Source organism: Myodes glareolus, chromosome 9 (assembly GCF_982192425.1).
Source record: "Myodes glareolus chromosome 9, mMyoGla1.1, whole genome shotgun sequence".
Taxonomy (NCBI): domain Eukaryota; kingdom Metazoa; phylum Chordata; class Mammalia; order Rodentia; family Cricetidae; genus Myodes; species Myodes glareolus.
The window spans coordinates 31,104,700-31,129,092 of record NC_142034.1 but is presented as its reverse complement, the minus strand read 5'-3'; the positions used below and the strand labels follow the sequence as shown (position 1 = coordinate 31,129,092).

At 38.8% G+C, this 24,393-nt stretch overlaps 1 protein-coding gene and 1 pseudogene across 1 annotated transcript; both read right to left on the bottom strand.

The window, feature by feature from the left end:
- Nucleotides 1-866: 866 nt before the first annotated feature.
- LOC125408415 (spermine synthase pseudogene) lies at nucleotides 867-10,426 on the bottom strand (annotated as a pseudogene).
- An 11,386-nt stretch (nucleotides 10,427-21,812) lies between these two features.
- On the bottom strand, nucleotides 21,813-24,035 carry Kif2b (kinesin family member 2B). The gene has a single exon (XM_048446657.3). The coding sequence runs from the start codon at nucleotides 23,942-23,944 to the stop codon at nucleotides 21,938-21,940; it is 2,007 nt and encodes a 668-aa protein (XP_048302614.3). The 5' UTR covers nucleotides 23,945-24,035; the 3' UTR covers nucleotides 21,813-21,937.
- Between the last annotated feature and the right edge of the window lie 358 nt (nucleotides 24,036-24,393).

Genomic DNA, 24,393 nt, shown 5'->3' with positions numbered 1-24,393 from the left:
TGCTAGTTTGCTGAATTCCCTCTTTGAGATCATAACTTTGTAATTCCTGCAGTTCCTCAGTGAGTTTGTAATCTGAAGTTCAGCCTGTTTCCAATGGCTGCACTACTGATCAATCAAGTCTTACCTTTGACGCTCTGTTATCTCTGTGTCTCACCGCTTCAGCAATTAAGTTAGAATTTCTCCTTCTGCCTTGGTTCTTAATGATTTTCTTATTTCTTAGTGATTATATTTGACTCAGCAAACACTGTCTATTTTCCCTTATATCATGATTAGGGGTTGTGTTTGTTCTTTTCTACACAACATGTAATATACCTTAGAGATTTGGCATTCTTTTTTTCTCAGTGTTTCCTTATACCGTTGTTGTTTCATAATATAAATAATTCTATTAAGAGTCTAAAATCATATGTTCTGCTTCACAATTTCCACATTTCATTATGATGCTGTGTGATAGAAAAACACGTTTACAACTTGTTCAAAGGTAGTTGATAGAAAAGGAAATGGAGATCTTTCACTGTCATTCAAGGAGTTTGATGCTCAGTCACACTCACAGCAAATAAGATTTGTTTTTTGTAAGAAGTCAACTTCATCTTTATATCAGTTATAATTTCATAGAAAATTCAACATTTAGAACAAGACTCAAAAATCCTTATTTACTTTATATAGTAATATATCTCTTATAATTAAATTAAATATTTATAGTTCTCAAAAGCATCTGATTTCTTAGGAATCTCAAACTGAAGACCATAGCTATGTTATTTACTGGATCTGTGTGTATGCACATCTCTTTCTAACAATTCAAGCACAAATCAAGACATTAAAGACATAACTATTTAATGTTGTTAGGATTATGGCATTATGCTCGCTTGTCACCAGGCAGTACCCTGGCCAGCCCAAGGTCCTAAAGCTTTTACATTACTAAGTAGTCTGTACATCATTGAGAAAGATCCCCCTTTAAGAGACAAACTCTGCCCATTCCCTCTCTCTCCCCATTGTTCTTCATAGAATGACAGTGCTTCAATCAAATTGACAAAATTCCCCTGTGTGAAGTATTCCCCATCCTGTTTCAGAACTTGCATTGACAGGTCAAGAATCAGTATGAGAAACTCCCATGTGGAATCTTCTTCTGGAGATGTAGAGATCAGTACAGTTGTCAAATCACTAATCACATAATCTAACTCTCTTCCTCCTTTGGTGTACTTATCTTCAGTGATGGAACAGTCTTCTATGAGAACCTGATAGCAGTCTCCTTTAAAACTCTCTAAGGCACATCTGCATGTGCTTTGCACATATTTTCTTACATCCATCCATTACCATTTTGTCAATCTCTACCATGGTGACCATCTTTGGTTTCAGTTTGACAATTTCTCATAAGCTGCCCCCAACTCTGCTTTCTAGAATTAGCACATCTTTGCCAGCATAGCTTCTTTACCACTACCTAGAATTGCTCTGCTATACTCTCTGCCAAATTAGCATCACCTCTGAGGATGAGAATATTTCAAAACTGCTTTGAGTTAGAATTTTAATGCTCTAAGAAGATGAATCTTCATTATATACTCCTTCATCTATTGTTGTATTCATTCCGTATCTTAAGATGCTTAGGAGCCCTAGGCCAGTATCTGTTGATGGCCCTTCCTCAAACTGTGGGTGATAAACACTTCACCCACCCAGTACTGTCCTCAGTTTATTTTTTAAATCTTTTCTTCTATTATTTTGTTTGCCTTGCATGTACTGTCATAACTCTGAAGGTCCAGCAATCCATGAGAGTAAGTCCTCAAATTGGCAAAGCTGCCGTCAGTAAGGAGTGTGCTGCTCCAGGGGAGGCCAGGAGTAGGAGGTGTGTGGGTCTCAGGGAGCAACTGGTGTGCTGGGTTGTAAAGCAGCAAGAGAATTCTTGGAGGGGGAGAACCAGAAAATCCACAGCCTGCAGGAGACAAATATGCCTCACAGAAGAGCTTGAGTGTGAAGTTTATTGAGAGAAAGGTAAAAGGGATAGGAGAGAGAGACGGACAGACAGACAGAGACAGAGAGACACACAGAGAGAGATCTGCTTGCCTCTTCAGAAGAACAGCAGGGAAGAGAGCTGAAATGGGTTGAACTTTTGTCTTAAAGGGATCTTTTGCACCTGTGTATAGACTACTTGGGGATGTAGCAGCCATAGGACTCTGGGTTGGCCAGGATACTTCTGGAGTCCATCATGCCAGGTGACATAGACCAGCATAATGAAAGGGATGCTTTAAATCACATCAGTCTTACTGGCTTATTTCAGAGGACCAATGAGAGTTTGCATTTCTCTCTCTCTCTCTCTGTCTCTCTCTCTCTCTCCAAAACATGACTATCTGTCTCCCTCCAGTGTGAGTGTGTGTGTGTGTGTGTGTGTGTGTGTGTGTGTGTGTGTGTGTATGTGTGTGTGCAATGTATGGGAGGCGTTATGAGATTGGAGTTGATAGTACTGTAAAGTAGAAGACTGTATATAAAACATCCTGATTTTTGGCTGTGTTTGGAACAATCCCTTTAGCAACAATATTCTAAGCCGAGAAATGGCTGCCTCCTTTAGACAGGAGCCATTTCCCAGAGGGTCACCTTCTTTATTGTCTTTCCACAGCTGACCTGATTCATTGATCTGCTTTGTTTGCCAGAGCCCCTGTGTATGTGACCACTGGCTTAATTGGACACAAAAGTGCAAAAGAAAACCAGAAAATTTAATATCTGGGATGCTATCAAATGTAAGGTCATACTTTATTATGAAATACACACTAATTATTAATCGAAATAATTCTGTTATATGGGGTAATGCAAGGGTGTAACCAGCAAGAACAACGTAAGATTTATAGCCAAGGTCATGTAATCTGCCCTATTCCTTTTCCTATCAATAAGTTTGTACAAAACACACCTCTCTTTCATTTTAACAAACGGATTACTTTAAGAGGAGCTGTAATCTGGCAGAAGATCCAGAGAGGTCTTATGCATCCCTACTTTCCTACTCATGGTTTCTCTATTATTAATTAATGTTTTGCACTAATGTTGTACACCTGTTAGAAATGATAAAACTGTATGGATGTTTTACTAAAACCGCAAGTGCATTAGGGTTTCCATTCTACTTAGTGTGTGGTTTAAGCTACATAACGTCATGAAAGAGCAAAACTGTAGAGAGAGTAGGAAGATACCTAGCTGCCACACGTGTGAGTGTGGAGAAGGAGGTAAGCTGGCAGCAGAAAGGAAATACAATGATAAGGGTAGACCCACCACAATGCATGTTTATCTTATTTCATTTTTCAGTCTCATTTTATCATCTTTGAAGAGAGGTACCAATATCTGACTGTAAGTACAGCATTTTAACTTTGTTTATATTCCATTAGTTAACTTATTATTATTATTATTATTTTATTGTTATTAAATTATACTTTTATTTATTCTTTGAAAATTTCAAATATGTGTGCAATGTATTTTAATAACATCCATTCCCCATTACTACCCTACAGCTTGCCTTGGGACCTCACAACATATCTTTCTCCCAACTTTGAGCTCTCTTTTTATGAATGCCTGCAAACAGCAAGTAACTGCCCTTCGTTTTCTGAGGCCTAAATTTTTATGAATGGGAAGAGACCAAAAATCACATTCTCCTTGGCATTGCCTACCCAGTGTCTGAATGTTACAAGGATGTCAAAGCTCAAATTTCTCACAGGGTGTCAATGGGATTCTTCCCTGGAAATGAGGTTGGATTCACCCTCTCTTCTTCTATGACCATATTGTACTCTTGCTTCATTTCTTCTGTTTTTGTGAACTGCAATGACAAAGTTATTATCTTACTATATCATTTCATGTACAAAATTCAGTGAAAGAGTTCATACAACCTATAGCTCTTACATAATGAAAAATTCAGCAACGCAACAGAAGTCAAGGGACTGTGTTTTGATGACGCCAGCAGTGTAGCTTTTGTAACTGGATGTTTTTGACCCCATGAAGGTCATAAATGGTTACCATGATGTCATGGTTTTTCATTTTGCCATGATTTTTTTTTTTTTTTTTTTTGCTGGTGGTGCACGTTTTTTTATTTTTTTCTCAAAGTTTATTAAAATACAAAAGTCTCCATTTCCGCCCCTCCTCCCAACACCCTCCCACTCCCCCCACTCCCTCTCCTCCTCTAATGAGGGTTCACCAAGGCCAGTTGTCTGGGACTGAGCGAGCATGTGATCCAGCCAGATTCTCTGAATGAGGCCGGATTCTCTGAATGTGGCTGGCCCGGAGTCTTTCTGAAAAGCCATTGCTATGATATTTTTAAACTTAATACCTTTTCTCTTTTTTTTGAGTAAACTATATACTTTGATTGTTTACATGATTATCTCTGAATCATAAAAATTCTCTCCCCATATTTTCCTTTGTATGGGCACATTTTTGTTATGTGTTTTCTCTTTGCCCTTCATTGACTGGGTCACATGAAAAATGAGAGCATTTATTTTCTTGCATCATAGTGGAAACATTGACAGCACATTTTAATGGCCTCAGGTTTGTTCAATAGATGCACCTGAGTAAATTTTATATGTGTTCTGTATGCCCAGTGCTGGCTTCATATGATATCTTGCCTTTGATCATGGCGTTCACTTTGTTTCATTATAATAACCCACCATCCTTAGTGTTAGAATCTATTTTTATTGGCAAAATCAAGAATAAAACATCCAGTTCTCCATTAGGTGTGAGTTTTAATTGGCTAAAGGAGACACATTAAGTCTTAAACTAACATGTGTGGCTATTTCTTAATGTCATTGTTATTTGGGGCAATCTCAAGCGAATCAAACACAAAATAGAGTATTAAACATTCTCTCAGAAACCTGTTTTTTGATACTAAATTAAAATAGTTACTTATTTTAAACACTATTTTCAGCATAAAATACGGGTTTGCTTGCCCCAGACTATGTGTGATAGAAAGCAGTCTGAAGGAAACTACTGCAGCCAGGTTGAACATATTTTGCTGTGGACCCAAGAATCAGTTAACTTAGACCAATGTTCTTATTTTTAATGATTTTTAAGAGTCACACCTTAACGTGCTTATTCATAAACCCCTTTATAGTTATTTATCTTTTCAGAAAGTGGGTGTGCATATATTATAATTATGTATACATATACTAATTATTTCGGAGTCTATCTAACTACTCACACACAGACCTCAATATGTGAAAATTTACAGTAGAAACTCTAACAAATTATATTTAAGTCTAAACTTCATTTTCACTGGAAGTATAACTTTATTCAAATATTATTCTCATCCCTTTTCTCCCCTGCCTTTTTGCTCATTACTTCCCTACTCTGTCTGAGACTCATTCTCATTATGTAGTTCTAACTGTCTTGAAATTTACTAAGCAAGCATAGGTTTGTTTTGCGGTGGTCCTCCTGTTTTCTGTCTCTGAGTGTTGGGATTATAGCTGTAAAAACTAGCTCTTTCTTTTCATGGGTTAATCAGTGTCTTTCATCTTAATTATTGTAATTTGAATCAAGAGTTTTAGGGTGGAGACGATGTAGACATTATTCTGTTTAGGTATTACTCTAGATATTATACATATCTGCAAATAGATGTATGTGTGTGTGTATATATATATATGTGTATATATATATACACACACACATAGACTATTTAAAGATAAAGTTCCTGCCTCTGATACTAGACAAGGAAGTTGCAGGGTTAAATGTGTTTTGATAGATGTGATGTGCTGATAACATGCATGGGTGTAACTAGTTCAGACTTCAAACTCAGAGAAAGCCTGCTAGGCCATTTCACTGCTCACTCATGTAAAACACAGACCTGACAAGTAAGAGTAGGCATCAGACCTGCAGATTAGTTAAATAATGTCTATGGTTAAGCTACTAAATTTATTATGATTTTGTTATACTGGTAATAGAAATTCATAAATTACATATTTATATTGATATGATTATCACATTTGCATACACTTTAGAACTGAGTCACAAGGTCTTATTTGGAGATGCTAGAACAAGAGGAAAGGAGCAAGCTCTACCGCATGCTTCAGATGGATAGTCCCTTAGTTCTGGACACACATGCTGTCTAGCCTCAGGAACATGTTCATGTTCTTCCTTTCAAAGAAGAACAAATGATGGGGAATGAATTCAGGGACACAGTCATTGTCTCTTGGCCATGCTATTGGGACCTGTGCTAGGCTCCTTCTTTTCCTTGCACACCTCCCACCTCTATCTACATGAAACATGCCAGATTCTTTCACTTGATTTCATGAACAAGACTATGAGATACTAATGAACACACAACTGTGTGATGTTGTGTAATAGTATGACAAAAGATCTGCTTCACGGGTGAATTTTAAAAGAGAGCTCTAAACAGGAAAAAAACATTTTTTTTCTAATGTTTTCTCAAATTACACTTTTTAAGTCTCCATTGTTTTTAAAGCTAGTTTTTGTCCTCAAAACTATGTTTGATGTTCTTTGTGATTTGGGGGAGTTTATTTAAAAGTACTTTTCTTATGGTAAAAGCAGAACTGCCTTCAGATGCTGTGACTTCATGTAATAATGGCAACACCCAATTTCCCTGTCCCATTATCAGTCCCTAGAGCTCCTGCATAACAGCGTTCTACAATCTACCCTGAACCACTGGTTTGGAAGCTCTTTGAAGTCACATTAAGGTTTAGGCTTTCAGAAAAAGCACTATCTACCATCCTATGTACTGGGAAATGCTTTTAATATTGTGTTCAGATTTCTTTGCGTTATTAGTCCCTTTTTCATCACTTTGTGATAAATGAACATATACTCAATCAATTACATTCATTGGATTCACCAAACATTTCAAGAATAAAAAGAAAATCATTTACCTAATAAATATAAATATAAATAATAAACTAAACTTCTTCCCCAAAGCACCTCAGTTTTCTGTTTTTGAATGTTTAACTGAAGATGAATTCAGATACTCACTTTGTTCTTTGCGACTCAGAAGTAGGGTTTTGATGTCTACGTACATGGAAATTGAAAAATGTCTCAACTATACTCATCTTACAGCAGTATTGAGCCTGCAATTCCTTACAGCAACTCATGATTTTGCTTTACTTTGCTTCCCATTAACTTTGTCATAAAAGAAGAAAAATCAGAGTAAAGGCGTGGTCGAGTTGGTCTAAGTGTTTGTGGAACAAGTGTGGTGACCTGACATAGCTGGAAATGAGGCATCTCTCTGAACACACCAACAATGAGAAGGGCAGCAGGAGGAATTTCTAGACTGAATAGCTATTCTGCTTTCCAAAATTGTCACTGTGTTCAGTGAGAGATCCTCCCTTAAAGAGTAAGCTGGTGAGGCAGAGGCTTCTGTTGTCTATAGTCTCCCATAAAAGAGAACACATGCACACACATGCAAACACTAAAAGACCACACACATGCAATAAACAAACAAACAAACAAATGATCTTTTTTCCTTATTTGAAGAATATACTCATATTGAAAGATGCTACTGTACTTCAGATTCTCACTTAGACAATGTTGGATATTGATCGTAGAGTCTCCTGTCTGCTAGGCAAGCACCCCAACAATATGAAGCCTTAATGCAATTAATTATTTTATGCTTATGATCTCATGGCATGAAGCACATTGGCAATTTCTTGCATTATTGTATCATAGATCTACCCTGATTTTTTCTGTATTCTCGTGACATGAATAAAAATACAGGATGAAGGGATAAGACTATTTTCTAAATTTCAGAATACTGGCAAATGGAGTATACTAGTTAATACTCTTAACTACAGGCTTTGAAAAGTCCAACTCTCCCACAATCTCTGAACTAGTTGGTGTCATGAGGTACAATAGGCAACTTTCTCCAGAGAAGAAGAACCAATAGAATTATAGTAGGATATTTACTAGGTTGCTATTTCAGTAGGGACTGAGTAGTTCAACAATAGCCATTTACATGTGGGAATGACAGAGAACTCAATAGCTGCTTGATCCACTAACCTGGATGTCTCAGGAGTCCCTAAGCTCTGCTGGAGACTTAAAGTTTCCCGTAGAACCACTCCTGCTCCATCGTAATAGAAAGGGTGACGAAGCTGAAGTTTATTGTCAGTGAGGGATAGCAGCCATAAAGAATAAAGTGTACTTCACAGTAATAAGCTAAGATAGGCAAGAAATACTATGACTCCTCCAGCCTTGTTCTGAAAGAGGTTCTGTTTGCAGGTGGATCTTCTTCCTTCAGATGACTGTCTCTGGAAACACCCAGGGATGTTAAGACCATCTATCTCAGGGGTCGACTGTGAAATGTACCACATAGGCTTGTGTATTGTACACTTAATCCTTTTTACTTCTGTTTGTTTTGCCAATTCCAATAGAGTAGTTTTTAATTTATCAAATCATATCATTATCCCTTAAAAGTATATTTTCTTTTATCTATTGAGAGACAGAGAGTAGAACCAGATGAAAGGGGACTTAGGGAGGATATGGAAGGAGTACAAGGGAGGGAAACTGTAATCAGGATATATTACCTAAGGAAAAAAATCTATTTTCTATAAAAGGAAAAAAGAAAAGAACGTCATCAATGAGGAATAATATTTTAAATGGAGACGTCTTTATATACAGAAAATAAAGTTTAAAAATATTATCATGGAAAAGAAAAGCTTAGAATGCTGAAAGCAAAGTTTGATATGTGATTTTTTTTCCTCTTTATATGCTGGCCCTAAAGTCTGTGGACTTTTAGGTAGAAAGAGGTCTCTTGGGAAGTAGTTTAGCTGTCACTCACGCTATATTCTGGCAAAGAACTTGGTCACATTCTCTCCATGGCTTTGGAAATTGTGGGGTCCTGCATTTAGAAGTAGTGAATTGATTTTGTTGAGCATATTTCAAGGAATCCCAACATTCAAGCAGTACCATTAAGTCTTCTGGTTTTTTTCCCACAATTACACCAAATTTAGAATAACAAGACAAACAAACAAACAAACAAACAAACAAAAATCTGGGAAGCAATATTTGACAAACTTCCAGTTTGGTTAGAAATGTTCAAACTTCTGGCTAGGGAAAGTTTGGTTTCTACGAAATTTTGCATCAGTAAGAAATCAATTAACATGCAGTAGGAAAGACTGCCCAAGGGCTTCTGAGGAATGAAGCAGACTCAACCATTGTAGGCTTAAGGGTGTGAGAAAATGCATTTATTTAAGACTTGCCCTATGAAGACACAGAGCCCTCTCAAGCATGCCCACCTACTATAGTTGTCATTTACTCAGAGGTTAATGCAGCTGTGATCCAAGGAGCCCTGCTATTGACAGAAATGGCAGCAGACAATGATACAATTCATGGGGAACTATTTTTACAGGCACATGGGATGCAAATGTTATGGGTTAGGGAGGCTTCCATGCATATTTCAATGAATGTCTATGAGACTAGGCAGTGTGTGACAGGTTTGGAGTCCCTGCACACATCCTCTGTGGCAGTGATGTGTGACGTTGTAAGGTGAAGACTAGTGGAAGTGTCTGACATGTGAAATACCTTCTGATGAAAGTGTCACTCAAGCCGTGGAGCCAGCCGAAGTCAGAGGCCATGTGGACTGCGAGCAGAGAGACCAGAGTCTCCCGTCTGGCAAGTCTAAGCCTAATGGAAATTACAGCAGGACACTGTGTGCTGGACATTGAGCTATAGGGTTTGATGCTTTTCTTTATGGCTTTTGGTCTTGCTTTGAACACTCCTTCCTGACTATACTACTTTTCTTTTGGAAAATAGGATATTTTCTAAATATTCTATTATCAAAATGAGAGGGTTTATTTTGAACCAATGTGATGGGGAGCTTAAGCTAATCACATTCTGCTTAGGGTGTGTCCCCCTGGGGCCACATAAAACAAATAAAAGATCGAAGTGCCTTGCCACTTCCTCTCACTTTGCCCCTGCGTTCTCGGATGGACCGTTGCGACTCTGGTGTAAGTTTTCCTTCCTTCTGTTTGTTAAGGCTGTATCTTTTATATTAAGCTAGTCTGGTTAATTTTTAACTACCGATCGACCTCACCCCTTCACCAATGTATCATGGAAGCATACAAATTTTCTTTTGACTTTATAGATACTCCCACTCAACTATTTACTTTCCATCAGAAGAGACCTTGGGCCCAGACTTACTTACTTTCTAAATAGTGTTAGAATAGCTAAGACTTTGGAGACTCTTAGAGATGGACTACATGCATTTGCATTAGGGTATTGCCATTAGCCATGTAGGCTAGGCATGCAAAGGGATAGTTTGAATAGGAGATTTTCATATTTCTTACTACACAGTTGATGGTATTAATTTTGGCGGTTTTGGAAACTTTGGGATATGGGGCCTAGATGGAGGGTCTTTTGTAAGCTAACCTTGGTCCACAGTCTCTTCCTTTCTTTGGGTCTTCAGTCTGTCATGGGATGAGCAGACTCTGATATACACTCCTGCTCTCATGCTGTGCTGCCTCCATACGGGCATAGCGACATGAAGTCATGTGATCACGGAAGGATTCTTCTGAAATTATATACTAGAATAAATGCTTCCTTATTTGGGTTGTATATGACAGCTGATAAGAGGGCTAATTAACAAGTTCTTAACAACTGGAGTTACAGCTTATAGAAAAGAGAGTCCTAAGGCAAGTTTCGTGGAATATACCTATAATCTCAGCACTCGGGAGGTAGAGGTTAAAGGATTAGGAATTCAAGGCATCCTGATTACAAAAAGAGTTAGAGACCAACTTTCGTTTCACGAGACCCCAATTTTAAAGATAAAACCAGATGGAAATGGTATAAATGGCAGGAGGATCCTTGAAGTTTTCTGGCTTGCCAGTCTGGCCTACTTGATCAGTTCAAAGCTAGTGAGAAAACTGGTCTCAAAATCATATGGTAAATGAGGTTTGAGGAATGATGCCAGAGGTTGTCCTCTGACCTCCATATGTATGTATTCAAACATGCCTATGCACACAAGAACACATGCATTCATACACAGTATACATTCATATACATAAGATCTAGACAGAAACTATCTCTTCCGACAAGTTTTATACCTTTAGAGATCATAAGCTTTCACCAAGGTAATAGGTAAATAAATTTATATTGATAGACTTAGTTCATAACAGATAAGACTTGAAAATAGTACCTTGTCTTAAGGTCAAAGGTCAGTTTGGGCTTTTACAGTCATCAGTCATAAATACTTAGCTGATCTATATGGTGAAAGTGTAACAGTAAAAAAAGACTTCTGTTTTTAGGTATTGTATTCTGCTGTTAAATGTCTTATTTCTTCTTCTAGACAGACTTTGGACCTGTTAAATCATGATTAAATGGCATATTCCTACATATTCAGTTTTGTTTGACTTCATATTAAATTATTGTATACAACCTGTTAGTATCTTAAAACAAGAAAAGTAGTTGTCATTGCACTGGAGCTCAATACATAAAATATGGCATTGCTCTTCATCCCCAAATCCATTTTCTATAACACCGAACAATAGATGTCACTGTTTTGTCTATAAATATGAAATTATTTCATTTGATTGTTTTTCTTCATAAACAACCCTTTTGCTGAACACATAAGTTATAAAGTTCTGGTACAAAAAATCACAAACACTGGAAACATCTCTTAAATATTAATATCTGCTGGTGTTTTCTCTAAAAACAAATTAATATACTCAATTCATTATTTTCTGAACCATTTAAAGCACAACCAGTTTAAAATTACTTATTCTATGCCCTCATGTTTATGTTTTAACAATTAGGGAACATTACATGGGGAGCTAGGTAAAGGTTATTCATAAAATATGTTCTCAGAAGAGGAAAAGAAAACTCTCAGATTATAATTATATTTTATGTCCACGTAAAGACTAGTAAATAGATCTGATTGACAGAGGAGCTATGAAAATGGAAATCAGGAAGAGAAATGCCAAGAAGGAAGAGATGCTTAAAGAAATGTGACAGAGACCAGTAATTAAAGGAGGGTCAATTGATAACTGCAACATTCTAGACCTTGTAGTCAAGGCCATATTCAAATTGGTATCAATTTCAAATAACCAAATCAGAGTTGTTAAAGTATTGGCAGAGGGAAGCTGACCTTAGAGGACCAGTGGGTGATATTTGGAGATTAAAGATGATGCATCCTGTTGGGCCTGTCTTGAAAGAAGGCTCGTCAATGGCATAAGAAGATGGAAAAATTTATCATCCATTTTCTTTATTTCCTTATGGAATATAACACATTATGTTATATTTCACTTGTGTATACTTGATACACAAACAGTAATGGGTCAAGTCACAGAGTTTGGTGAATGAGGGACAGCCAGGTCCTGAATCTAACAAGCTGTGTCTTCTAATTGTATGTATAAAGTAGGTTAGGATTTATGAGCCACCTTCACTCTTATTATCCAGGCTGCTCTCTAACTCCTCAGCCCACTGCTATTTGACGTCTGTATCAACCTCATCGCTCAGAGGTTATTAATGACCTGACTCCTCAACACCACTGCCCTTAAGTCATTATCCAACAGCACTGTTTTCTTTTTAACACGGACAATGACTCTCTTCCTTTTAAATCACTTACCCTGTGGTTTCAGTATCTTTCTTCCCATCCCCATTTTTCTTTGGTTTTCTGACTTCTCATTTTTTTAACCCTTTTCACCTAGGAACTGTTGACCCTTTTATCCTTTAACCCTCGTGATCATGGGATTCCGCTTCTGGATGTCTGTTCTCTGAGTACTTCTCTGAATGACTGTGCGAATGAGGAATGTTCGCACCACTTAATGTAAAAGCTATCAGCTTCAATCTTTTAACATTTTTCTTGAAGCACTAATGTGTGTGCATACCTTTTCCTATGATACTCTTTCTCCTTCAATACAGTTCTTCCAGTTCCATTCCCTCTGCTACAGTTGGAGAAGGATGAGAGCATGCCTTTCAATGAGAAGCTTGCTAATACAGAGATTCAGAGGGAAGGAAATAGATCTAGCTTTACATCTTAGAATCGATTTTTGAAAACAACAGTGGTGACTGTGACAGCTCATGGGTGTGCAAAATATTGTGTCATTTTTTCATTGCATTGCATTTTTTCATTTTTACTTTTTTTGCCTATGTATAGTCTTCTAAGTTTCATACCAGAAAATACATTCCAAGACATTTTCCCTATGTGCCTGTCCAAATAAGATCTAGAAGAAAAGATCCAGACTACAAGTGGGAAGTCTGTTCTTTCATTTCTGTTATGGTGATAAAATTTCCTCACAAAATGAATGATATACAGGATGAAGGACTGACTGTAGGTCACAATTGCAAGTTACAGTCAATCATTACAGGGAAGCAAGGTGGCAAGAACTTGAAGCAGCTGGTCATGTATTATTTAACGTTATACAGGGAAAAAAAATAAGTGAACATATACTTCATTTCCAACTAACTTTCTCTATCCTGTCCAACACAGGTCCCAATCTCAGATAATGGTGTCACCCAGTTCCAGATTGGGTCTTTTGACATCAGTTAAGACAATAAAGGTAATCCCCTACAGACAAGCTCACAAACCAATCTAATCTAGAAAATCCCTCATTGAGACAGAATTCCAAAGTGATTCTAGGTTGTGTCAAATTGACAGGTGAGCTCACATCACAGTAACCTTGTGTCATTTTTGCCTTGATATAGTATGGGGTAGAGGTAATGTTCTAACCTCTTATTCAGAAACTGACTCAACCAGGTTTGTTTTTTTTTTTGTGGGGGGGGGGTCCTTAAGGCTCACAGATCCTTCATTAGCACAGACAATGTTCTATGCTGCCCAACCATGCTTGGAAGTCAAAGTTATTAAGCCCAAGGTCATTAGCATTGGCAAAAGGACTCAAATATTGACTTATTTGGGTAAGTGTAGTATTGATATAACAGTAAATGACAAGGGACTGAGAAGCCCCTTCTGGATAAAGCGAAGAAATCGCATCAGTAGCCTCACTGTGGAGGTTTCCCTTGGCTATCTAGCTGCAGACATGAGGATGTAGGATAGACATGCAACTGCTTACTTATAATTGTGAGCGAATACTGGAGATTAGGCCTCCAAGTGTCAATGCCTTTCTGATAATTTTAGTTTCTGTCATTCTACAGAATTATTTTTCAAAAAGAAATTAAGAAGATATATACATACTTGTTCTACATTCTATATAGTTAAAGCTGGTAGAAAGTATAATCATTCCCACATGAATTTTAATTACTTAGGAAGTACCAGTGTGATGTGAGATATGAACATGACATACATCAAAGAAAATGTTACCCTCCCTCTAAAAGACAATTTTAGAGGGGAAACAGAACTCTAAATAAGTTTCTAACCAGTGGTCCTTCACATTCAGGAATTCAGTTTACTTATCTCCCTTGAATGCCCTTACTTTCATCTGCTCTGTGAGACCCCTCCATCCCCACATTGTCGCTGTACTCTACCGGATAGGCCACTGCTGTTGTTTAAAAGGGAATGGTCCATAGGCTCACATGTTTGTACATTTGGTCTTAAATTTACAACACAGTGCTTAGACAATCTCTAAAATCTTTAAAAGGTGAAGTTTTACTAGAGGAAATAAGTAAACAGAGGAGAGCCTGGAGGGATTATAGCCTGGCTTCCCGTGCAATGTGAACCGCCACATTTTGGCTCCTGCCTCCATGACTTCCCAGTATCTTCGACTTGACCCCCTTGAAACATAAGCATGATAAACCCTATCTCCCTCTTTCCCTCCTCCCCTCCTTCTTTCCTTAAATTGCTTCTTGCCAGGTGTTTTGTCAAAACGAAAAGATAAATAACTAATGCAGTCATTCTGAGAAAACTTCCCTAAGCCTTTTGTCTACATGAACCATTTCTATAGACTCACGGCACTTCATTCATTAACCTGGAATTGCAAACAAAAATTTCTTCCTTTGTTGCAAGGATTTGTCTTTCTCATTTATTAATGAATTCATTAAGGGCAGGGACCATTGTAAAGCCTTGCTTATATATTTGACATTTACTATAGAGAGGATTAAAATATTTTATTAATACTTCCTATGTTGGTTATCCAAAAGGATTCTGAGATTAATTTAGTAAGTGCTAATAAGTAATATTTTACATTTGTGGAGCAGATGAAAAAATGATGAAGCCTAGAGAGGTTCAAAATTTGTTTGAATTCACATAGCTACCAGGTGGCCAATAATTAAATCAAACCCATAATCTGACTCCAGATTTGATAATTCTTCCTCACTAATCTTGTTTATGCCTAATATCAACATTTATACTCATGTGCAGATAGAAAAAGAATCCTGATTCTCTAGGATGGCCCAGTGTATCTTCCCTTTTCATCCTTGTGGAAAACTAAAACCTGAACCAAAACATAATAGTTAAGTGTATCAAAACTTGCCAATTATTTAAGTGTAACACTATTTCGATTTGGTGCTAGGATGATTTCTTCATTTTTCCCAAGACTCATTTTCTTCCTTTTTATTGGTACCTTTTGTATTTGTCTTCTATCTCTATAACAGAATACATGCCACTTTCTCATATACAAAGACATTTGTTTAGCTCATTGTTTTGGATGATGAATGTCCATGATAAATGACCCCATCTGGTAAAATCGTCATATGGTATCATTATATGGTGGAAATATTGAAGACAGGTATTTATGTGTGTGGAAACAGGAGGGTCAGTCTACCCCTTCTCACACAGAGGCTTATTGATCCCTAGTAATGAGCTTCAAACTCTATAAAGGATGACCTCTCACTATTGCCTCATCTTTAGCTGAACATCAGCACAGGAGAAAGGAAAGACACACTCAAGTCATAGCTCCATTTAACACCTTCTGGTTTACCTATGGTTGCAGGCAGTATCCATCACAGTAAAGGATCGTATCAAATGCAGAACTGCAGAGGCTGCCTAGATGATCGTACCTTCAGTGATTGACTCAGCTCCATAGCTTGTTTAAACCATTAAAACATTCTGTACTTTTTTTCCTTTTTAACTTCTAAATTTACACTTATTTAAGATGAAAAAGAAATGGCATAAAAAGAAAAAAAATCACCTTTCAAGAAAATGAGAAGCTAAGGTTTGCTATGAGCAATTGTTCGTTTGAAGAATAAAAAAAAAATTGCATAAAGAATTTATAAATGACAGCTTTGAGAAAGTGGGAAGTAGTCTACAAGATATAGGCACAGGAGGCCACTTCCTAAGTAGAACCCCAGTAGCACAGACAATAAGAGAAACAATGAATAAATGGGACCTACTGAAACTGAGAAGCTTCTGTAAAGCAAAGAACACTGTCAGTAAGACAAAAAGGCTACCTTCAGACTGGGAGAAGATCTTTACCAACCCCTCATCAGACAAAGGTCTGATCTCCAAAATATACAAAGAACTCAGGAAACTAGACACTAAAACTCTAATTAACCCAATTAAAAAATGGGGTACTGAACTGAACAGAGAATTCACAACAGATGAACTTCGAATGGCCAGAAGACACTTAAGGTCATGCTCAACCTCCTTAGCGATCAGGGAAATGCAAATCAAAACCACTTTGAGATACCATCTTACACCTGTCAGAATAGCTAAACTCAAAAACACCAATGATAGCCTATGCTGGAGAGGATGTGGAGTGAGGGGAACACTCATCCAATATCTTACATTATGAACAACAGGCAACTTTTGACATAGATTTTCTTAGGGAGCACACATAGGTAGCTGCATTTCTGCTACTGGAATGATATTTTACATGTGTAATCAAGTTTTCATCCATTTATTCACTCAGTATACACACACACACACACAAACATATATATATATATATATATATATATATATACACAAAATCTTACATCAGTACTTTCTATTACTAAAAATAATTGAGTAAATGAAAATAAGTTTGAAAACTTGTTATTGCAAGCTAATAATAAAAGAAAAATTTGCAGATATGAAATCTTGAGCTTGGAATTTTAATACCAGTTTTTATTATTTGCAAGTTCACACAGTAATTTAAAATGTCTGTCCACTACAGGAGAAAATCTACTTTAATTAATAGATAAGTACAGCTTATAATTAGCATGCCAAGGTTTTCGTGTGTAAATGGATGCTTTCAAAGTACTAAGAGTATTTATTTTTCTCAGATTGGAAGCTCTGACATTTTCCGTACAATCTTATTAGAGTGTTAATTTACTTTACAATCTTCCTTTCTCACTGCAGGGCATCTGTGCAAACTGTCAACAATTCTCCTAGTGAACTTCCCTTGATTCTTTTTTTGAGTATGTTTCATTACAGAATATTTTATTTGATACACATTTTCCCATCTTTTCAAGGGCTGTATGGATTCCTAAGAAGTGTTTTGTTTTACTTTGACAGGATCATTGTATGTAGCCCAGGTGGTTCTAGAACTTGTGTACAGCAGTCTGACCTTAAAATGATAGAGTTCTCGCTTAGTCTGATTCACTGCTGCTGGCATGGCAGGTGTAAGACACAACGCCTAGCCTGAAAACTTATTAAAATCACTGGACAAGGTAATGTGCATTTGACTGAGGATGACTGAAGAAGCTCAACGGGAGGAAAGATACTGATATTAGTTGGTGAGAGAGAAAGGTACTGGAGAGGTTTTAATTACTATCTGCAGATGGGCACATTGGACTTTCTGGGAAATATATTCATCAATATATTTGGATATGTACACTATACACCACATGCTAAAATATGCAGTGTGATATAACATCTTTTTGATGAAAGAATAAGACAAAAAATTAGGTGAAATTGCTGCCAGGAATTAACTTAATTTTTCAATGATTTTTGGTTTTCAATTTTTGTTATTATAAATAATAATTATACAAAGTAATGTGGCCCATCACAACATTCATACACATACATATACTGTATTTTGGTCATGTTAACCTTGCGTTATTTTTCAACTTGTATCACTTTAATTATTTTTCTTTATTAGTTTTTCAAGACACGGTTTCTCTGTGTTGCTTTGAAGCCTGTCCTGGAATTAGCTCTTGTAGACCAGGCTGACCTTGAACTCAAAGAGATCCTTCTGTCTCTGCCTCTGGAGTGCTAGGATTAAAAATATGTGCCACTACTACCTGGCTTAATTTTTTTTAATTGTTAGTTTTAAAAATTTAAGCTAGGAAGTGGTAGTGCTTGCCTTTAATCCCAGCACTCGGGTGACAGAGGCAGGAGGATCTCTGAGATCAAGACCAGCCTCGTCTATGGAGCAAATTCTTGGATAGCCAGGGCTTCATAGATAAACCTTGTTTTGTAAAAAGAAAACAAAAACAAAAGCAAATTTAATTAGATTCTTCCCTCCAGCCCCTTCCATATCCTATCTGTCTAAGTCCTCCTATGCCACAAAACACTTTTTTTCATTAACATATTCACACATACATATAATGTGCACAAATACATAAATCCAACCAGCTGATCCATTATATATATGAAGTGTGTATATATTTTCAGGATGAACGCCCTGTATTGGATAACCAATTCAGGAACAACTCTGGGCTTGTTGTTAGAGGAACAACTCCTCTCTAACTTTATCTTTTACCTTCTCCTTTCTTCTTTCCTGTTTACTCCTTTGGTCACTGCCTGTTTTTAAAGTCATAGATTCCACATGAACTAAAACAGACTACCTATTGTGACATTGATTTTACCTTACATGAAGATATACAGTAACGTCAATTTCATTTCAAAGGATACAACTTCTTTTTTTTTTTTCTTTTTTTTTTGGTTAATAAATCTTGCTTTTCTACACACATTTTCTTTATTCACTCATGGGTAAATGGATTAATAACTGATTTCATGACTTGTCTATGTGTTACAGAGAACATGCAGCTAAGAGTAAAATAATACTGTGCACTGCTATGCTGACTAGAATCTTTCAGATGTGTATACACACACACTGAAAGAATTTGTTATTATGATAACATTTAAGCAACAGTATGCACAGATGAGTATGATTATGTGATGTTGGTCGTGTGTGTGTGTGCGTGTGTGCCTGTGGGAAGGCAGAATTCAAGGAACAATGTCAAAGGTCCTAATACACACAATTGTGATTGAAAAAAGGAAGCCAGGGTTGTACACATAACAGTGACATTATTCCATTCATATAAAAAGCTGCACACCTTTAACTTTAATGTAGGCACCAAGGACTGCAATGAAGTGAGGAGGAAGCTGGTAGAGCACTATGACATATGTCTTGTGTGTGGTCCCTACCCAGGTGAGTTTATGTTTACTTTGTAAAGCATTGAACCATAATGACCGTTTGCGCATTTCATATTATGCTCTTTAGAAAATTGTTATCAGAATGCTGAAACTTCAAATACTTTATCCTAACTTGTATGTGTGACCAAACTGTTCGGGTACTTGAAATCCTAATTAGAATAATGCTGATAATAAAAACATCAGAGACTGCCAGAAATGATGAGACAAAGGGTGGGAGAAAATGAAATACCCCTCCATCTTTTCATTAAGACTCTAAATTATCTCAATAAGACCTAAAAGTGAGGGTGGATTCTGTTTGTGTGTGCACACACGTGTGTGTGTGTGTGCACATTGTCATGCATTTGTACTTGTCTGGACACTCCCAATGGTTGTGCAGTATAGTGGAAGATGTCAGCTGTGCTGTTCTCTCAGGCTTGACTTCATCCTCTTCAGTGTCTCTCACTGAAGTTGAAGCTTGTCACTTTTCAGCCAGATTGCTGTCCAGCAACCTCTCCTCATACATACTCAGTTCTTCTTCAGTGCTAGTGTTATAGAAGGGAACTACCACATCTTGCTCTTCATATGGGTATTGGGGCTCAGAGTTCACATCTACCTGCTTGGACAGCAAAACCTCTTACCCACTGAACTAGCTTCCTCTGCCCCTCAGACCTTATTTTTCTCCCATTCATATGTACATGTGCATGTACATATACTCACAGATACATAATGTACTTATATTAATAAAGTGCACAGATTTTGTTATCTCATATATTTCATTCCAGCTGCAGTTTACCTACCCTCCCATCCCCCCAGTCTCTCCACCCCCACTTCCCCTCTCCCCCAGATCCATCTCCCTCTGTCTTCCCTGAGGAAAAAAAGCAGACCTCCCAGGGAAGGAAACAGGTGCAGAGTCCTAAGGGGAAACATTGGGCTCAGGGGGTCCTGCTGAGAAAGGAGAGAAAAGATTAGGGGAACCAGAGGGATTAGGGTTGCCCCAGAATCAACTCACTGGAAGTCATGGGGGCTCACAGAAATCAGGGCCTAGCCTGTAAGGGTCTGACCCAGGTCCTCTGCATATCTATTATGGCTGAGTAGATTGATGTTCTTGTGGGATTCCTAACAATGTGAGCAAGTAGAGTCTCTGACTCTTTTGCCTACTTGTGTGATCCTTCTCCCACTGGGTTGCATCCTCCAGTCTTGATGTGCTGGTTTGTGCTTAATCTTATTGTAGCTTGTTATGCCATGTTTTGGGGGCATGTCCCATTCTTTTTTGTTGAAGGTTTTTATTTAATGAAATAATCATCTTGTACTAAAGTTTGATTTGAAAAGTTTGAGCTGTTTTAATAATAACGTATAATTCCATCTGAAGAAATCAATCAACATAGTGAAGTCTATTTAAAGACAAACGTAGGAGTTCTAAAGACCGAGGGCCCTAGTTGGTTTCCCATTCACTGCTTTCACAAGATGCTAGTATTCCATTGCTGTGTGGTCACCTTCTGAATAGCTGTCATCAGTTCCTCTTGGGCCTTCATATTATTAGAGTTTGAAACAACAAACTATTCTTGCTAAATGTGGCTCCAGAATTTGGAGGCTACATTTTTGCCTGTCCTCTTTCTTAGATTTGTCTTATACTTTCTGTGTAAATCTCTTGAGTTCTTTAAAAACGAGTTTAGAATGGAAAGATTTGGAGCCACAAGATCCTATTCTTGGATGTATGTTGATACTAAGCCACTAATTTATTATGTGTATTAAATTATTATAATACCATTCCCATATTTGATTAGCATTCTTTTTAAAGGATAGACTTCTTGATTTTCATATCTAGAAAGGTTCTCCATATTTAATTAATCCAAGACATTAAATTTTCCCACAACTTTTCCATGTGCTTTAGGTAGTTGTGGGCTATCTTGCCCCTTATACAGGAACTTTTCTGTTTGCTTGCTGACTCTTGCCCCGATTTCAAACCAGAATTCTTCTTCATAAGGCATATCATTGAAAAATTATAGACATCAAAATTCCCTACACTAACAAACACACATAAATAGTCACTGTGCGTGTGCACACACACATGCGCGCGTGCACACACACACAGACACACAGACACCACACAGGCCCACACACATGACTCAGGAATAATTACAGTAATTGCAACTTAAATGCTAAGATAAAAATAAATAAAAGTCTTTCATTTCTCGGCTCTCACACACACTCTCTCACAGCTGACTTCCCTCTCATCCCAGAATGACTCAATCTCAGAAACCATTTGAATCCACACAGCAGTGCAACCGAGGAAGATTTATAAGTGGGTATCTGATTGACGCTTGCTCTGTGTTTTCATGCTCATCCCTGTAATTCATGGTATTTTGCTTTGCCAGCTACAATACAGGGAATCTAATTTCACTGCAGCTGGTTTCTTCTACAGCAGGGTTTCTCAACTTCAGGACTATTCTAATTTTCAAAATAAAATAGGTAATTTTGTGTGGGGGAGGCAGTTCCTCATACTGGTGATCTATATTATGTCTGCATCCCCCTTCCCCAGTTAAAAGAATCAAAAAGTTTCTTAACCCTGCCAGCTGTCAATACCGACAGGGAAAAGGCAAAATCTTTACAGTGACAACACAGGAAGAAAGCAGACTACACTATGGAAATTCAGAGGAAGAAGAAAAGACCACATGTTTGACCAGGATGATTTAAGATGTAAGTTCTCCAGGGGACCTTTATGCTTAGATAATTTGGACAGATTTCTCCTGTAATAAGAGGTAGAAACTTCAGAACCGTTTCCAAGATTTCATTCCTGATCTCTGGCCTTCGCTGTCACTCGACTTGGCTTTTCTGTTGGAGATCAGCTCGTAGTAATTGGAGCTTCTTTTGGATCTCAGTCAGCACACCGATTTTCTTCTCCAAAATGGACAGTGACTGAGCAATGCAAAAGTCCACATCACAGTTTACTCCATCAGCTGTCTCCTGGATGGCCTCCCACCACTGGCTCGGGCTCCTCCATGAAGTTGGTGGGTCCTTTGCTAATGTGATCTCATTGCTTTCTTTTTCTTCCACATTCTGCACAGTAGGTATCTGAATGAATTCTTCCCCCTGGAGGGACTTTTCTGAATTTGTATTGTCCTTTTCTAATATTAGTGGTGCGTCCTGGCCAGTTGGAGAGAGGCAATGGTGGTAGGGCCGTCCCTCTAACGCTAATTCTTTCACTCTGTTTGCATATCTTAAAGTATTGAGAGTATTTTCACAGGAGGTCATTCCAGGTGAGATAGTAGCAATCATGCACGTGGAGGAGTTCTGGCCGATGAAAGAGTCCCGGAGCACCTGCGTGAGCTTGCTGGCTCTAAATGGGGTGTGAGATTTGTTTTTACCCAAAGCCCTGATGCATTCCTTCAGGGCTAGAAGACTCTTATTTATTTCGGCCCCTTCCAGCTGCCTCTTTCGGGTGGCCTTGGCAGTATCTGCCCCCCTTTCATTCCCGGCTAAGTCAACAAGGGAAAACTTGCCATGCAGTTTCCCTCCGGACTTAAGGATGAGCTGGAACACAGCGTGACTCCTGGAGGAGTGGGCATTGACAGAGGTCTGACCGGAAGTCCGACAGCTGTTTCCGAGTTCCACCAGGTTCAGGACTTCCTTCACACAAGACACCTCCTGCTCCTGCAGCCCCACAACCTGCACTTGCTGGTTTCCATCCTCGAGGACTTGCAGCTTCTTCTTCCAGTTTAACAGATCGTACACTTTGCCACCGTAAATCTCAAAAAATGTCCCATAGACTTTGAGTTCCAGTTTCTCGTAGGCAGGGTTTCTCAGTAGGAGAAAGACATCCTGAGCCACCAGGGCATAAATTCCTTTAGAGCAATCTTGGGCCTTTCCAGAAAAGGCTCCACCCATGGTGTGGGTTTTCCCACTGCCAGTCTGCCCGTAAGCAAAGCAAGTGGCCATGCCCTTTCGGAAGATGGACTCCACCAGAGGCCGGGCAGTGAACTGGTAAACTAACTCATTGGATGCTGTGTCGTCGAAAGCATGGTCAAAACAGAAGGTCTGGTTTTCCAAGTAGCGGGTCAGGTCCACCTTCTGTTTAGATTCGTGCACCATGACCACATTGCGTGAGGGGATAGTGATGATATCTAGGTCCTTCATGGTGGTCTCTCTCTCATTAAGAGGGCGCTTCCTCACGCACACACAGATCCGGTGGTCCTCTGGGGGCTCGAGGCTGGACATCTTGCTGCTGTCTAGATGCCTGCGGTACTCCTCAATCATACGCATCGTCTCATAGTTCGGATTTCCGGTGTTGATGTCAAGCGCTCGTCTAGCTCGGATCTCTAGTTGCAGTCGCCTGCGCTTCTCTCGCTGCTTCTGCAGTTTTTCAATTTCCCTGAGGCAGGGCGATTTCTTCCGCTTCATCAGAAAAGGGTTGCTGGGGACCACCAGGGCTTGGCTGTCCCCTGCGGGTGTTTCATTTCTGTGTGGGATCATCGCAATCCACTTGGTAGCTGTACGCTGGTCCCCGATGGCGGTAGTGGGTGTTACAGACACTGGGCGCAGGGGCCTGTATGACCGTTGGTGTTCAGCAGAGGCAAGGGCTGGATTCAACAGAAATACAGTCTCGAGTTCGATCTTCTTTCCTTTTTTGACTCCCTTCTCAACCCACTCCACTGTTACCCAAGAGTTTTCTCTGTTGATCTCTGTGACCACAGCCAGGTGGATCCGCTTGTCGCTGCGCTGGATGGCCACACAGATGCCCACCTGGAAGTCTGTGAAGTGGGATTTCAGAGGTTTAAGGGGTGAGAGGCGTGGGCCTAGAGGAACACAGAACTGGCTGGCCATGGCGAGTGGTGGAGGCAGCAGGCTCGCTTTCTGAGCCTTTTGTCGTTGGCACTGGGGGACCTCGGTCCAAGCCAGCCTGAATGCCCGGAGCTCGAGCGCAGGTGTGCGTTGCTCCTGCCTTTGTGAGGTAAGCGCCAAGGCATTGGCTGAGGGCCCTCATGTCACAAAGGGACCAGGAGAAGATGCCGAAGAGATGAAGGCTTGTAGGTAAAGAATCAGTAACACTATCCCTGTTGTTTGACAAGATCAGAGGCAGTTAAAATAGTTTGTGCCCTGCCAATGAGCATGAATGGATATAAGGACTATGTGTGTTTATGTGTGCATGTGGTGGGGTGCGGTTGGGTCTGAATCTGGGGGATGGAGAATACAGGAAACAAGTTATAGGAATTGTGGTTTTGGTCCTTGTAAGCACCATGAATGTTCAGACTTTTGCTTTGAACATAGCCATT